Source organism: Medicago sativa, chromosome 2, assembly GCF_051527215.1.
Source record: "Medicago sativa cultivar Bolivia chromosome 2, Bolivia_mono, whole genome shotgun sequence".
Taxonomy (NCBI): Eukaryota; Viridiplantae; Streptophyta; class Magnoliopsida; order Fabales; family Fabaceae; genus Medicago; species Medicago sativa.
This window is the reverse complement of record NC_140750.1, coordinates 79,599,314-79,614,661: the sequence shown is the minus strand read 5'-3', so window position 1 is coordinate 79,614,661 and position 15,348 is coordinate 79,599,314. Positions and strand designations below refer to the sequence as shown.

General features: G+C 33.9%; 2 protein-coding genes and 2 pseudogenes across 4 annotated transcripts; 1 reads left to right on the top strand and 3 right to left on the bottom strand.

Annotated features, from left to right (window-relative positions):
- Window positions 1-115: 115 nt before the first annotated feature.
- On the bottom strand, window positions 116-974 carry LOC146951197 (PRA1 family protein F2-like). Its single transcript, XM_085747165.1, has one exon. It carries the CDS (start codon window positions 890-892, stop codon window positions 329-331), a length of 564 nt encoding a protein of 187 aa, XP_085603291.1. The 5' UTR covers window positions 893-974; the 3' UTR covers window positions 116-328.
- Window positions 975-3,173: 2,199 nt separating this feature from the next.
- LOC146951196 (PRA1 family protein F3 pseudogene) lies at window positions 3,174-3,885 on the bottom strand (annotated as a pseudogene). Its single transcript, XR_015027824.1, has one exon. The product of XR_015027824.1 is annotated as a PRA1 family protein F3 pseudogene (transcript).
- A 2,587-nt stretch (window positions 3,886-6,472) lies between these two features.
- On the top strand, window positions 6,473-11,054 carry LOC146951195 (4-hydroxy-tetrahydrodipicolinate reductase 2, chloroplastic-like). Its single transcript, XM_085747162.1, has 8 exons — window positions 6,473-6,929; window positions 7,083-7,320; window positions 7,544-7,677; window positions 7,777-7,851; window positions 9,605-9,706; window positions 9,922-10,031; window positions 10,140-10,227; window positions 10,755-11,054. The coding sequence occupies exons 1-8, from the start codon at window positions 6,729-6,731 to the stop codon at window positions 10,821-10,823; spliced, it is 1,017 nt and encodes a 338-aa protein (XP_085603288.1). The 5' UTR covers window positions 6,473-6,728; the 3' UTR covers window positions 10,824-11,054.
- A 719-nt stretch (window positions 11,055-11,773) lies between these two features.
- Window positions 11,774-14,816, bottom strand: LOC146951194 (transcriptional activator TAF-1-like; annotated as a pseudogene). Its single transcript, XR_015027823.1, has 7 exons — window positions 14,633-14,816; window positions 14,259-14,520; window positions 14,036-14,154; window positions 13,726-13,909; window positions 13,193-13,413; window positions 12,971-13,054; window positions 11,774-12,538 (listed from the first exon to the last, which is right to left on the bottom strand). The product of XR_015027823.1 is annotated as a transcriptional activator TAF-1-like (transcript).
- Window positions 14,817-15,348: the final 532 nt, after the last annotated feature.

Sequence of the window (15,348 nt, the reverse complement as noted above, 5' to 3'; positions counted from 1 at the left end):
CACTCTGTCATCATCGCCAATCTGTCTATCAATTCATCATCTTTTGGCATAACTTTCAAGTTTCAATCCAACAACATATATATATATATACGTAAAAAAAAATTAAAATAAAACATTGAAGAAATAAAAACTGTTTATTTTTTTTTTTTTGTAGCTAATAACAAACAAACAACAAAAAATTGACCAATACACAATTCAAAGATCTAACAATTTTTCTTCTTCACAATTTAACAACCCCAAAACCCCCCAAAAAAGAAACATAAACCCTAAAATCATTGACAAATATGAAGAAACAACAAAATGAAAACGAACAAGAAGAATTACAGGATCAAGAAGCAGGAGCACCAGGTGGAGAAAACGAAAGTCCTTCTTCTTCTTCATCAAGAAACAGATCACTGGTGTTTCTAAAAGCAGCATGAAGAAGAACAACCACAACACCAACCGCAACGGCGATAAGAATATTGAGAATCGCACCAGCAAGCAAAAGCAATCCAACGGTGAGAATCAACATAAGCACAAGAATAACACGATCACTGATAAGGCGACCAAAGATAACAAGAGGTTCATCACGAAGAAAGTAGAGAAACAACCACGCAGCCATGAGAACGACGAAGACGATGAGTGAGATTGGATGCCAGAGAAGACTGAGGAAGAGGATGATGAGAAGGATGATGGCGTAGTTCATCTGGAAGAAAGAGATGTTGGTTTTGATACGGGAAATAGCTTCGTGGAAGTTGGATGGGAGGTTGAAGGAACGGAGGTTGAAGAGGAGTTTCCATGGACGGCGAGTTCCGAGGCCGGATTTGAGGCGGTCTTTGGCGCGTGTGATGAATTCGAGGTTTGTTGCAGGTGGGGATGATGATGAGGTTGGGATTGTGCCGTAGTTTGTCATCGTTGTTGTTGAAGTGGGAGAGGATGAAGAAGACGATGATGATTTTGAGAAGAGACTGTTTCTTCTATTGAATTGAATCAATGAATGAATGATTGATTAGTTCTGTTATAAGACGGCATTTTATTTTATTTTATTTTATTTTTGTTTTGTTAATTATTTGTTTTATTATATGCTATGATGTGAGGATAATACATAATAGTATTTTCATACCCAAAAATAACGCATATTGGAATAATTAACATTGTTTTCATGCTCAAGTGGTTAGTGGTTAATGAGCTTCCCATCTGAATTATTTGGGAGAAATAGAATTTGATTTCGGGTGGAAATAAATCTTTGTTATATTTTATTTACTTTCAGATTAGTAGGTCATTTTTTTTTAGTGTATGGGGTTTGAACCTCAGACCTTGCATATATTATGCATTGTCTTTACCAACTCAACTAAGCTCACGGGGACAGTAGGTCATTTCTTCTAAAAATGGAGCGTTAACATCCAACAAATACTCAACTAACATAAAATTCTATCTTAATTGACAGACCATCGAAATTGTTAGGTCGGATGTTATGATCGAGATTCAAACCCCTGCCCTTACATTTATGCGTATGAATTTAAATAATTATTTGTCGTTTCACCTATCTAACAAAAAGAATTAAAAGTGAAGGTATGTACCAATCATGGAATGATCTAAATAGTAAGAGATTTAAAAACGTAGTTAGGTGGTCATGCTTGGAATTCTAACTCTTGATTCAAATAAAATTTAGTTGAAAGACATGATCCATCTTGAGTGTTTTATAGCTTTCTCAACGAATATTAATCACAGCGATGATTCTGCTGAGAATGAAGAAATACACGATGTGCATTACAAATTATTCGACGAATGAAATACACTGTGTGTATTACAAATTCTTCGACAAATATTAATCATTGATAATCAACAGTTAGGATTTTGTAGCTATAATATGGTAACATAAAAAAAGAGAGGTGTGTAACCAACAAGATGTTTGTAGAGTTAACAACACGACCTATAGAAAAAGAATTTAAGTTTGATTTTTGGAGTTGTGAATTTAAAATGTCGTTTAGTCATAATAAGAAAAAAAGACAAAATACCTCTTTGTTGACTTGAAAATTCTAACGATGACTATGTTTGTAGAGTTAACAACACGACATATAGAAAAAGAACTCAAGTTTGATTTTTGGAGTTGTAAATTTAAAATGTAGTTTAGTCATAATAAGGAAAAAAAAAGACAAAATACCTCTTTGTTGACTTGCAAATTCTAACGATGACTATTTTGTTATTTGATGACAAGCAACAATTCAAGTTTAAGGTCATGATAACGCCTCATCATATGCTATTATTTTTAGTGTATATTGAGTTTTTTCTATTCTTTTAAGGACTTTTTAGATGTTTTAGTGTGAGTTAGTTATGGTTTGAGAAATGTTTTGTATATATGTTTTATTTAGAGACGTTATATGTCGCATTCTTCTTTAACCAAATAGCTTAATAGGTATTTTGAGTTTTTTTGGTATAGATCATGGGAATGATCCAGGAAAAGGCATTGAAGATATGAAGAGCGAACAATTTAGGGAATTTTTGTCCCAATCACAGATCAAAGGAGGAAACTGCATGAAAAATGAATAATTCAAGAGGGAAAATTACACATCGCTTGAACACTTGTGTGAATATAAGTCCTCTATTAACTCAAGGGGGAAATATTTCATGAAGGGGCCTTCAGCAATAATAGGGATAAGTCTTACTTTGTTATGTGTCGTAAGCATAAACCTTAAATATTAGAAACTTTTGATTGATTGAACGAGATAGATGGTGTTTTCATAAGTCTTACATTGCACCAAAATTTATTTAATTTATTATGATTCATTAAATGGAACCTACGAAAAGTAGAGAGAGATGATGCTTGTTTTTTTTTGACAAAAGAGATGATGCTTTTATCGTCATTTAAAATTTATTTAGTGTAATGCTAAATAGGGGAAACATCCACAATTGTAGAGGGTATAAAAACTATCAAGTGTGGAAATATGACGCAGTCGGCAACGTAGGTAGCAAGCGCTAAGCCTAAGATTGAAAAGAAACAAGTTTGCAAGCGACAAACTTGTGTAAATAGGGTTTTGAAATCCACGAGAAATTGAGAAAACTCTGTAAAATATTATTGAATGAATAAATGTGTCGTCTTAGGTCACAAATTAATGTTAAACTTAAATAGGGAAATAACAAAATTCTTGTAAGCCGAAAATCTAAAATAGAAAATAAAACAGAAATTATTAAAATTAGGCTAATATAAAAATACTATAAAATTCAAATACTATGAAAAAATTCTAAGAAAATTCTTTTACATCAAAGTAAAATAAAAATTATGAGACATTTGGATGAGAAAACGAAATTACATCTTCTTCATCAATAAATAGATCAGCTATAGAATAATCATTCGTGTTTCTGAAAGCAGCGTGAAGAAGAATAACAACACAGATCAAAACCGCAACAAGTACGTTGAAGATTGTGCCAGTAAAGAGAATGAACACGACGGTGAGAATCAACATCGGAAAAACAACAACACGATCATTGATGAGTCTTCCAAACACAATAAACGGTTCATCACGGAGGAAATAGAGGAAGAGCCAAGCTGCCATGAGTTCGAGGAAGATAATGAGCGAGGTTGGGTGCAATAGAAGACTGAGGAAGAGGATGATGAGGAGTATGATAGTGTAGTTCATCTCGAAGAAGCAGATGTTGGTTTTGTACCGAGAGATTGCGTCGTTGAAGTTGGTTGGAAGGTTGAATGAATGGACGTTGAAGAAGAGTTTCCATGGACGGCGAGTTCCGATGACGAATTTGATGCTTTCGTTGGTACGTGATATTAATTCGATGTTTGTTTGGAGCGGGGATAATGGGGTTGGGATTGTTCCATAGGTGGTCATGGTGTGTGTTGCTGTGCTTTGGTTTGGTGTGGATGAAGATGACCAGTTCTATTACAAGACGGCATTTTTGTTTATTATTTGTATTACTATAAGGTGTGATGTGAGGATAATACCTAACCAATTTACATATTAGAAAATTAACATTGTATTCACACTTCAATTAAAATATTAAGAAAGCAGTTAAGAATTTCCCATGAACATATCTGAGTTGATGGGATAATACATTGTGATATATAGGGACCGATGTTCAAACAGGAGATATCTTATTTATCTTAAAAAAAAAGAAAGCAGATAAGAAAACCAAAAAAATAAATAGAGATGTCGTAATACATTGTGATATATAGGGACCGATGTTCAAACAGGAGATATCTTATTTATCTTAAAAAAAAAGAAAGCAGATAAGAAAACCAAAAAATAAATAGAGATGTCATAAAAAAACGATAGAGAATAAAAGTATGTGTAAAAGGTAAAAACAAAAATTTAAAATTTAAAATTAGTTTCATATATTGTTATGATAATTTAGTCACAAAAATACGTGTTGATGATTGAGGTGTTCTCTAGAAACGAATGACACATGTTTGAGTGTCTCACTCTACATTTTTTAAGTTGTAAAGTTGTTGCTGTTGGTTTCATTCATTTGGTTTTGATAAAGTAATTTGATGATTATTAAGATGCGAAAAGTCTTGCATAAGTAGAGCTAGTCAAAACAAATTTGGGGCCTAAAATAAAATATGTAACGTTAATGTCAAGAAATTGAACTCATGGTATGTAAAAAAAATAATTGAACTCAGAAAACATGAAAAACAAAAAAAAGTTAAATATTACTAGTACAACAAGATGCTTATTTACACCATAAAGTGGTCCAATTTTTGAACGTAAAGTTGTGGCCTTACTAACTTGATCCTTGGGATGGCCAATTCACTAAAGAAAAAATCTATAATCATATGGACAGATATAATAAGTAACTTTGAATATCCTGAATTATACATAACTCGTATATATTCATAATTCTGTATTATCTGATTTGGAGCCGACAATTATTGAAGCATCCTACCGTGGTCGATCTCGTTAAAGATCACAATCACAAGGAACGTTGTAGGGACGGCACATCATCAAAGGGCACGGCAAGGTAACCGCTAACGACTCACCATAGTGTTGGGTCCTAAGGCCAGCAAAGCCATATTTCTTTGGCCAAATTAACTTTTGTCACAATCATCAATCATTTAACTCTTGTAAAAAAACACACAATGGAACTAGTCTTTCTATCATACATCGCATTTAGTTTAGTAAGAAGCCATGTTTTATAACCATCGAAGATTGGTCTAGTGATGTAAAAAAATTGTTACGTCATCACTCTTAGATCCAAAATTACGAGTAGGGGACCAAATATTTGGATTTTAAAAAAGCGGGATCAATATCGTGAGCAGAGAAAATAAGAAGACCAAAACTATGATCAAGCCATATATATTCAACTGCTAACTACTCTCATCATGTATGTTAATTTTAGCTATTAACAAGCTGACAAGATAGAACTCATGTAAATTTGATAGGCACAGAAAAAGTTCTAACCAAAAAGAATTGTTCACACTCCCTTAGGTATGTATAGAATTTGACTTTTTAATAATGTATACACGAGAATTCAAGAAAATTATTTTATATTTTTATTTTAATATTGATGGAATTTGACCCGAAAAAAGTATTACATTTGTCTCATAAAAATTGTCACATTTTTTGTCTCAAAATAATTGTCACACTAAAATAACAATGCAACATTCATTACATTTTTTTCCCACCAACATACCATTAATTGTTGAATTTTACTTTATTTTTTTAGTGTACAATGGAGGCAACAAGGTATCAACCTAGGACCTCATGCATACACATACTATCCAAATCCTAGCGGCTTAAAATCTTAATCACAATCAAATGCTACAAGATCATATTTTCTTTGAAAGAGTTTCTCTTGGTGAGTCTTTGTTGGATTGGTATGCTTTTATCAACTTAATTACTTCAATAAAATATATACGATCAAACACACTCACATTTTGACTTCAACAAACTTAATTCAAAATAAAGAACTTGATATGTTAGTCATCTGATCCATCATCCAATGATTTCAATTTGCCGACTACAAGGACTGCATAATATTTTGACAGTAGAAAATTTGAATCCAATTTTCTAATTCTCTGTCTTGAGATTTTGAGAAGCAACTAACACAGACAAATACTATCATAAGGGAAGGCAATTGGCATGACGTGAGAGCAAGGGACCTAGGAAAGGGTGAGACTTAGTTAATACACCATATGTATCATAGTGTTACATTTGGAAATATTTACTTGTGAGTACTATTTGTCATTTCGACCTTACTAATGAGACATTACTTACTTTCTTCACTAATATATTCTTATTTTACATTTAACCACTCAGCTAACTGCACAATTTTGTTTTGGTCTTAGCCCTTCAGTTTCTCGGGGAAAGGGGCATTCGTAATTCGAAGTTTGGTATGGAAGTAAGTACAGTCTAACCAAGAATTTTTCCACCAAAAATCAAACTCAAGTTCTCTTGAACAATTGGTTGGAACTCATTAACCACTAAAAGCTAATTGTTAAGTTACTCCACTAAAATAGGAACAAAGGAAAAAAGTATTTGATAGGAGTGAAATACACTACCAATTTTGCATACTTCACTTGCATAAACACATTAACTACACTACCACGAGCTAAATATGCAATATGTGGTTATACTTATGGATAAACAGTGGGGGTGTCGATATGAAAAACAAGATCACATACAAGTCCACACCGTCTTCTTCCCACAACAATGGCCAACGCGAATCAAAACTCAAAACCCTGAGACGGTTCGCATAACATTGCAAATTCATCTCAATCTCTCAAATCTCACTCTTCAATGTCAACATTCACGTTAAAAATCGCAACAAACGTGTTCCACAGACACCAAAACAACCTCTCATTCTTTTCCAATAGCATTTCTCAGAAGAGGAGGAGATCACGTTTGGTTCCAACAGTTTCAATATCAGCAGCCACAAATGTTCAAACTTTTCTTGAAAAGTCTGCACCTTCCACCCAGAACACTGCACTTCCAATAATGGTATGGTGATTAATTCATTTTTGGGTCTATGTTTCAATGCTCAAGTGGTGAAATGAAATTAATTGGTTTGATTTTATTGTGCATTGCTCTAGGAACACTGGATTAGATTATGAATTATTTGTTAAAAGAGAATTGTTTGTTTATTCTGCTTAGGTTAATGCGTGTACTGGAAAAATGGGAAAGGCTGTCATTAATGCAGCAGAAGCTGCTGGACTAAATGTTGTTCCTGTGTCGTTTGGGTGTGAAGAAGAGTCTGGACAGACTTTTGAGGTCTGTGGAAGGGAGTTCCTTGTGCACGGTCCATCTGATAGGGCGAGTTTCCTTGAGTCCGTCCTTGATAAATATCCAAATTTAATTATTGTGGACTACTCAGTACCAAATGCAGTCAATGGTATGTACATTCTTTTGGAACACTACTATTTACAACTTAAGCATGAATTGATGATACTATATTTTATGGCAGAGAGAATATGTGGCTGTACTTGGCCTTCACGTCTCTGGACTTTCACGCTAGAATTGTGATTGGACTTTAATTTTTATGATATGGGATTAGAATTATTTTATGAAGATTAGAATGGTGTTTGTGCTATTTATTGATTCATTCCCTTTTCCAGGCAATGGTGAGTTATACAGTAAGGTCGGGGTACCCTTTGTGATGGGGACAACCGGCGGAGATAGGGACTTGTTGTATAAGACTCTTGAAGACTCAAAGAATTATGCTGTGATATCCCCACAAATGGGAAAGCAGGTAAATCATTATCCTGAAAACCTCTACAACTTTCCTATTTTTCACACCTATCACACTACTGTATTTTGTCATCCTTACGCTGCTATATTTTCCCTTTAGGTTGTTGCTTTTCTTGCAGCTATGGAAATTATGGCAGAGCAATTTCCTGGAGCCTTTTCTGGGTATTCCTTACAGGTATCTCTTTGGCTGTATTTACATTTTGTGGCTGTGGGAATTCTTATATAGATCATGTCCAATGATAGGCCATTTAAATTTGAATCTCTCTTAATGGTTTTCGGGTCACAATTTTCTTTGGTTCACTCTACCAACTATTGGGTTATACATCGAATGGCCTGCCTTCTTTACTGCTATTTCTATTGGGCTACTCCAAGCATGTCCACAAAACCGCATAAAGACGAGACTCTAAAATATTTTCTACAATTATTTCATTCCTTATTTTATGTCATAACATTCTTACTGAAACTAAAAGACTAAATGACATGATAATTTTACTCAAATTGGTAGCTGCCAGACCAACACAGTAAATTGAATCAGGGAATTATGCAGAAAAATCAACAGAAACACAGATGAATAAATGGGAAATGGGTGTATTATTGATGATAAAGGAAATAGTACCAGAGGATTTCTCTATCTACTCTTAGAGCAAAGCTCCAGACTCAGAAAATATTTATTCTCTGGCCCTAACAGAATTAATCCCATCATACCCTCTCTATCTCTCCTATGGATCTTCTTATATACAAACAAAGAGGATATTCCACTACCTAGCCACCTCACTAGTCTTCTTAGGCTTTGTTTGGGAGATTGAAGGGGAGGGGAAGGGAAAAAGGCTTTGGGGGGGTGGGAAATATAGGGAGAAATTGAGAAATCTTTTACATTTTTTGAAAGAGTATTTTTTTAGAGAATGATAAATTAATGCTTGTGATTAATATTTTTCTATGCTTAAGAATATTATAACAACATAGATTAAATTTGAAGAATTCATATAAACACACTTCATAACCCCCTGAAACCCTTCTCCAATACAATTTTTGAGGAAGATTTTGTGTTATGAGTCATCTATTTCTTCCACTTCTTCCTTTTTCCCAAAGCCCCCCCCCCCCCCCCCCCCCCCCCCCCCCCCCTCTCTTCCCCTCCAAACTCGCAAACAAAGCCTTCCTTTCATAAACCCTCCATATTTTTGGTATGCCCGTAATACCCTTATCCTTAGCTACATTCCCATCACAAATAAACAGATTGATCAAATAATATATGTACAATTTTAAATTGCTAAAAACTTGAATTGACTGATGGGCAAGCATGGTTGTTAAACAAAAGTTAACTCATAGCATTCAGATACCAAAATTAAGTTAACTCGCCTATAAACCCATGTGTGCGTACTTGCACTGAATCATGGATTTGAGGACTATTGATCAAGTCTATAATGAATCTGGTCTGGTCTGTCTACACTCGGTTAAATTTACTGATTGCTTGCCATAATATTGAAATTTTGTTGTTGTGGTTTGCTTTATACACATGGTCTGGCCTAGTCCTGTGTTCAACCTTGTGTTTAAGTAAATCGAATGGTACTGGCATGTCTTGTTTTGGAGAGTACTGTCCTGTGGAGTGCTGATTGTAATTTGAAAGAAAAATTGTGGTTACACTTATATTATTTCCAAACTTATTGCAAGACCAAAAGTATTGTAAAAGATTCATCTCTTTACAAAAGATAGTATAGCATAATCTATGTTGCTACTAGTCTGTGATTGGTATATTTTTATCCAGTTTCAGAGGGTAAATCTTGCTTATATATATGCATAGTTAAACTGTTTCATGTTGGTAAAAATAACATTAGGTTTCATAAATTCGTCAATTATATTGGATCTCGTCCTTTATTAAAGCTTCTGTTTGATACAATATTAAAATCTGATGCATTCTTCCAAGATTGTAGGTATTAGAGTCTCATCAAGCAAGCAAAGTTGATGCATCTGGAACTGCCAAGGCTGTGATATCTTGCTTCAATAAACTTGGAGTGTCTTTCGATATGGATCAGGTGTGTTAGATCACATTGCGCGGTTCATTTTTTACAACTCTATATCACATTTTTTTCTACTGTTGCTAATCCCATTTTTCTGATTAATGTGCATGATTTCATGTTGGCTGGCTCACACACCGCACTGAAAAATTAGCATACTTATTTGTCTATGTATTAAAAGAACCAAAAATTCTCACTGGACTTTCCCCCTTTTTTCCAATGAATTCTGTTAGATACAATTGATCAGAGACCCCAGGCAACAAGTCGAAATGGTGGGAGTCCCAGAGGAGCATTTGTCGGGTCATGCGTTTCATATGTATCATTTGACATCACCAGATGAAACGTAAGAATTAACATTTTTATTTTCTTCTCTTGTTCTTTTAGGTTTTAACATACTTGTCACTTACTAATTTTTCTTTATTATGTGTTGTTTCTTTTTAAATTGTTGCAGAGTTTCGTTTGAATTTCAACATAATGTTTGTGGTAGATCAATATACGCCGATGGTACTGTTGATGCTGTTCTATTTCTTGCTAAGAAGGTGCATATACTTCCGTTCAGTTTACTTCTCTTCTCATCCAATTTATCAATCTTTATGTACATGATTAGGGTGGTGTACAACATCTAACTAGTTGTATATTTCAACAAGTAGTAGGGGCGAGCAAAATATTCGGTTACATGGTTAAAAGCACATTGAAATCCAAAACCATATCCGGTTACTTGTCAACTAGTGCATTTCTCACAATTATTACAAGAATTGAATTTATTACATACAATGGTGTTGCAATTTTTTTTTACACATGCATCCAATCAAACCATTCGATGATGTCATTTTGTTACATTAGTTTCTAAATTATCTCCACAAATATCTACAAAGTGAAAAATGTTATTGGATGCATGTGTAATAAAGTTTTACACTTTTGGCACGTAGCAGTTAATCTCTTCCTATAATTATAATGCTATCAAGAAGATGGCATTTTACTATGTTGTGTTGTTTAGCATGAAATGCACAACTTCAATCATTCACCTTATACTGTCTATGATACAAAAATTATTTGATGTATGCAGATTGAAGCAAAAGATCCCAAGAGAATATACAATATGATTGATATCTTGCGAGAGGGAAGTATGAGATAAACATTTCTATATGGAATTTGATGCAAGATGTCACCTGTTGAAGTGCTTAACGAAATTTGGCATTCTAATAAAGCAATTTTCATCTTCTGTCCATTTTTCGTGTCTATTTATTTGAGGAAAGTTTAGTGACAGCACCATAATATGTGCTATTGTTAGTCATCCAAAACCTAGTGTTTTTGTATCAATCTCAGTTTCTCGTTACTTTTATTAATCAGGCAACTTCAAAAGCAATTTTGATTTATCTATCTTTTTCAATTATTATTCACTAAAAAGAGAATTAAATCACCCAAGTCAACTTAACCAATCTATTGATTTGTTTGGATAAGTGACACAATTGAGTATTTATTTAATGAGCCATTTTAGATAATTGGATTGAATGTTAGTAACTTTTTTGTTGCTAATTATTGAATGTTAGTAATTCATTAGTTGAATCGGAGATTGTTGAAAAAATGCGGTATAATTTGTGCACTAATGTACGTTCATGTATTTTATCAAATTCAATAAATAATGAAAAGTCCTTACACCTCAACTCAGATTGTAAAAGATTACAATAAAATTTGATATGTTAGGGCGCAAATTTGAATATGTAATTATCCACTTTTCAACATTTAGTGTGTGTTTAAGTTTTGCCGATAGATTATTTGGAACAAAAAAATAATTAATAATGAAGAAACCATTCAAGTTTATAATATTTTAAACAAGTCTTTCACTAAAAAAAAGGCAGCAATAGCTACATTTAATGTTTGTAAGAATGGTCGTAGGATAATTGACGTTTAAAGTTATTTTTTTATTTTAATAATTGTCATATTTGTTTACGCTAAGCCAACGATTACAACTTACAAATTACAATAACATGATTCAAGAACAATTTGAAGACGTGAGCAAATAGCTTCTCTTAATTTAATTGGAAGTATGGATAAAATAATAAACATGGAAAGAAAAATAATATGTATCCAAAAGTCAAAGCATATAAACAATGCAATCATCCATTTTGCCATACCTACATATAAGTGAATTTCTTTTCCCATCTATCAAGTTTCTCGCCGATCAATTTTTAGATTCTAAAATCCGAAAAAATGAAGGGTTTTTAAAATTGTAATATCGTAGGTCACCATTAGAGACCCCCCCTACAATCTACATTGTTTCAGTTTTTCAAAATCTAATCAATTATGGATGGTACAAAATAACAGTTTGTTCAAAATTTGATAAGCTATAGTAACCCTATAATAATGCCGTTGGGTTTGTTCTCACAGAAACCATTTTCTTCCTCTGTAGCCCTCTTGTCAATGCCGTTCACAATTATCTCTTCTGTTTGTTCCAATTGAGTGTTTTCCAGCTTCTCCTGAGTCAAAATTATCTATAATTGGTATCACAGTAATCATGAACTATGTAGCAGCGACGCGTCATATTGAAGGTGTCATGTCATGTGTCTGACACCAGCACGGCATTGACATTTGTAGTTACATTTAATTATTCTATTTAGTCAAATTATCACCGGTGATGATGTGTCAATGTCGTACCCAGTGTCTGTGTCCATGCTTTGTAGCCTATGAAATGCCAAGATATAAATAATTTTATGTGTGCATTATCTTTAATGTAGCATTTTCAATCTTCAGCTTCTCAGAATTTTCAGCCAATTCATTCATTTCCGATTTCAGCACCAAATTCTCGGCAGTCAATGCATCGACTCTTCGTGCCAATTCTTCAGCCTCAGCCTGTATAGAGGAGATAAGAACGTTTGTCATGAACTTTCCTTTTGTGATAACATTTTCTTTCAAGGGCTACATGTACATGCATCAGGGCCGTGTTTGGATAAACAACTTAACTGAGTGCTTGTAGCATAAATGTTCATCATATAAGTGTTTATGTATAAACTACTATAGCAAAAGATAAATTAAAGTCAAATTGTTTCCATATTCTATAAGTTGTTTTCATAAACTATCCTGAAGAGCTTATGGAAATAAGCTGAAAAGAGCTTATGGCCATGCCATACGCTGGTTCTATATGCTCTTCCGAACAGTCTCATATGTGTTTATGTTAGTTGATAAGCTCAAATTAGCCAATCCAAACAAACCCATAAAAACACGTGACAAATAAAAAAACACGAACACGTGAAACAAAAATTGCAAATTTGCATCAAATCATACTTGCTTCCTAAGCCTAAGCCTGGATCTTCTAGCAGATTCACGATTTGATTGTTTCCTCCTCTCACGTTTCAGCTCACTCTCATTCTAAGGAATTCAGACCAAGAATTACTTTAGTGTCAGTAAAAGACAAGGATGCTGCATTATTGTTGTGTGATTCAAAAGAATCTCTAATGTACTAGATGTGAGAAATGAAACATTAGTAGAACTAAAATCTTACAGTACCTGCATCCAAGCTTCAGGAGGCAAAACTCCACAAGGCTGTGGAACACTGGTGGAAATAGGCGAAGGGTTCCTCAGTTCCAGTGATGTGGTCATACCTGAAGAAAGTAGAGGTCCAACCATTTTTTCTGCAGCACTGGTTGCGATAACTGACACCGTCTTTTTGGAAGCGGCAGTCTCTTTGGAAACTTGATTATCTTGCATCTCAGTTTTCCCTTCTCCATCTGTTCAAGTAATTAGTACATTAAGTTACTAGTAGATAACGTTTTATCGATAAATGCATCCTTATGAAACCAAAAAAATTGAATGTAATTAACTCTCAAACGAGGTGCCAGTCTTGGTATCAAATGATTCAAATTAATCAGAAATTTAAAAGCATGGTAACTTCACCTTATCATGCATTAACAATTGGATAGTATTTATTTATCAAGATCATACTCAATGAATTGTTGACACCACGGTTACAGTCATTCATGACATGACATGACACCAGAAGTATATTTGTAATCCAGAATAACTAGTATTGTTTATCATACCAGTGGTTGTTGGTGTTCCATTGGTCTGTTTATAACATTGGCAAACATTTTCATGCTTCAATTTTTCGGGTCATTATAAATAAAGTACATAACCGGGAAAAAATTATAATAGCCAGAAATTTCTCACCCCTGTAGTGTTGCCATCGCTTCCATTACTGGAAGTCTGGAGCCCTCAGTATCCACACTGTTGATATGATATATCATCATAAAATTATTCAGTTATCCACACGAACCTAACAGAGCAACAAACTCGTAGAGCAAGGAAGATAGGAAGTGCAGTTGATTCTGGTAATCATCGTATAGAACAAACCTCAGTGATAGCCGGTTTTCCTCTCCACGCTAGCTCAGCACTTTCAATTTTTTGATTAAACCCTGATCAGTGTTTCCAGATGATTTAGTTGGTGTCTCTATGCTTGTAGGAGTTCCAGCCTGCGTAGTTTCCCCCAGGTCAAATCCATCATAATTTACGGTATTCAGGGGATGATGTAAAGCTTCGGAATTTTGAAGTGATCTAAGAAAAAATCAAAACTTACAGCAGGTGAAGATGGAATTCCTTGAATATAATTCATAAGTACATATATAAACATTCAACCACAAAGGTTTGGTACATTAAGTACTTCAAAGAACGAAGAAATTAATTAGTGATAACAGTAAAAATTCACCAGTATAACATATTCATATGTACACAGAAATATCAATGGTATAACAAAGTAATTATGAACATCACAGATGACCAGGAGCAGCAGCTGAGTTGAAATATGGTGGTGGAATGTTGACTCTTTGCCCATAATATGCCTGAAGATACATACAACAGACAGATACTTTAAAGCAAAAGTAGTTTTTAATGGGTAAATCTTTTCAAAAGTGAAAGCAATCTGTGACCGATTGGCCAAGCTTTTTTACGTACAGAGGTTAAAAGCTACTTCAAAACAAAGGCTTAAACATTGTTTTTGATATTGTGTTGGTCCATGAATGTAGACAAGGATGAGCTTATAGATGAGATTGAAGGTGTAGGTCGTTTCAATGGAAAGAGAATATGGTTGTGGAGTATTCTTTATCGATTGGTAACCTTTTTTGTAAGAAAACACATTGAATCAATAGACTTTAAAAAATACACTTAATGAAATTTTTTCACTTAAAAGACTTTATCTAATGATAATCAAAGTAAAAAAAATCTATAATATAAAAAAACTTAGTAACTTTGAATTTCCTGAATTATCCTATATTACTAATTATGTATGGAGTATCTAATTTGGAGCTGACAATTATTGAAGCATACAACTATTGGTGTGGTCGATCTCGTTAAAGATCACAATCACAAGGAACGTTGTAGGGACGGCACATCAAAGGGCACGGCAAGGTAACCATACGAGAGTGTTGGGTCCTTAGGCCAGCAAACCCACATTTCTTTGACCAAATTAACTTTAGTCACAATCATCAATCATTTCACTATTGTAAAAACACACACAATCGTAGTATCATCTTATAACCATCAGGAGTTTGGTCTTGTGAGGTAGGATTGAGATTTGAGACCAAGGAGTCTTCTCCTTATAAGTCTTCTCCTTCGGTTTGTTATGATTAACACATATGACTCTTACATTCAAGTGAAGTCAGAATGGACGG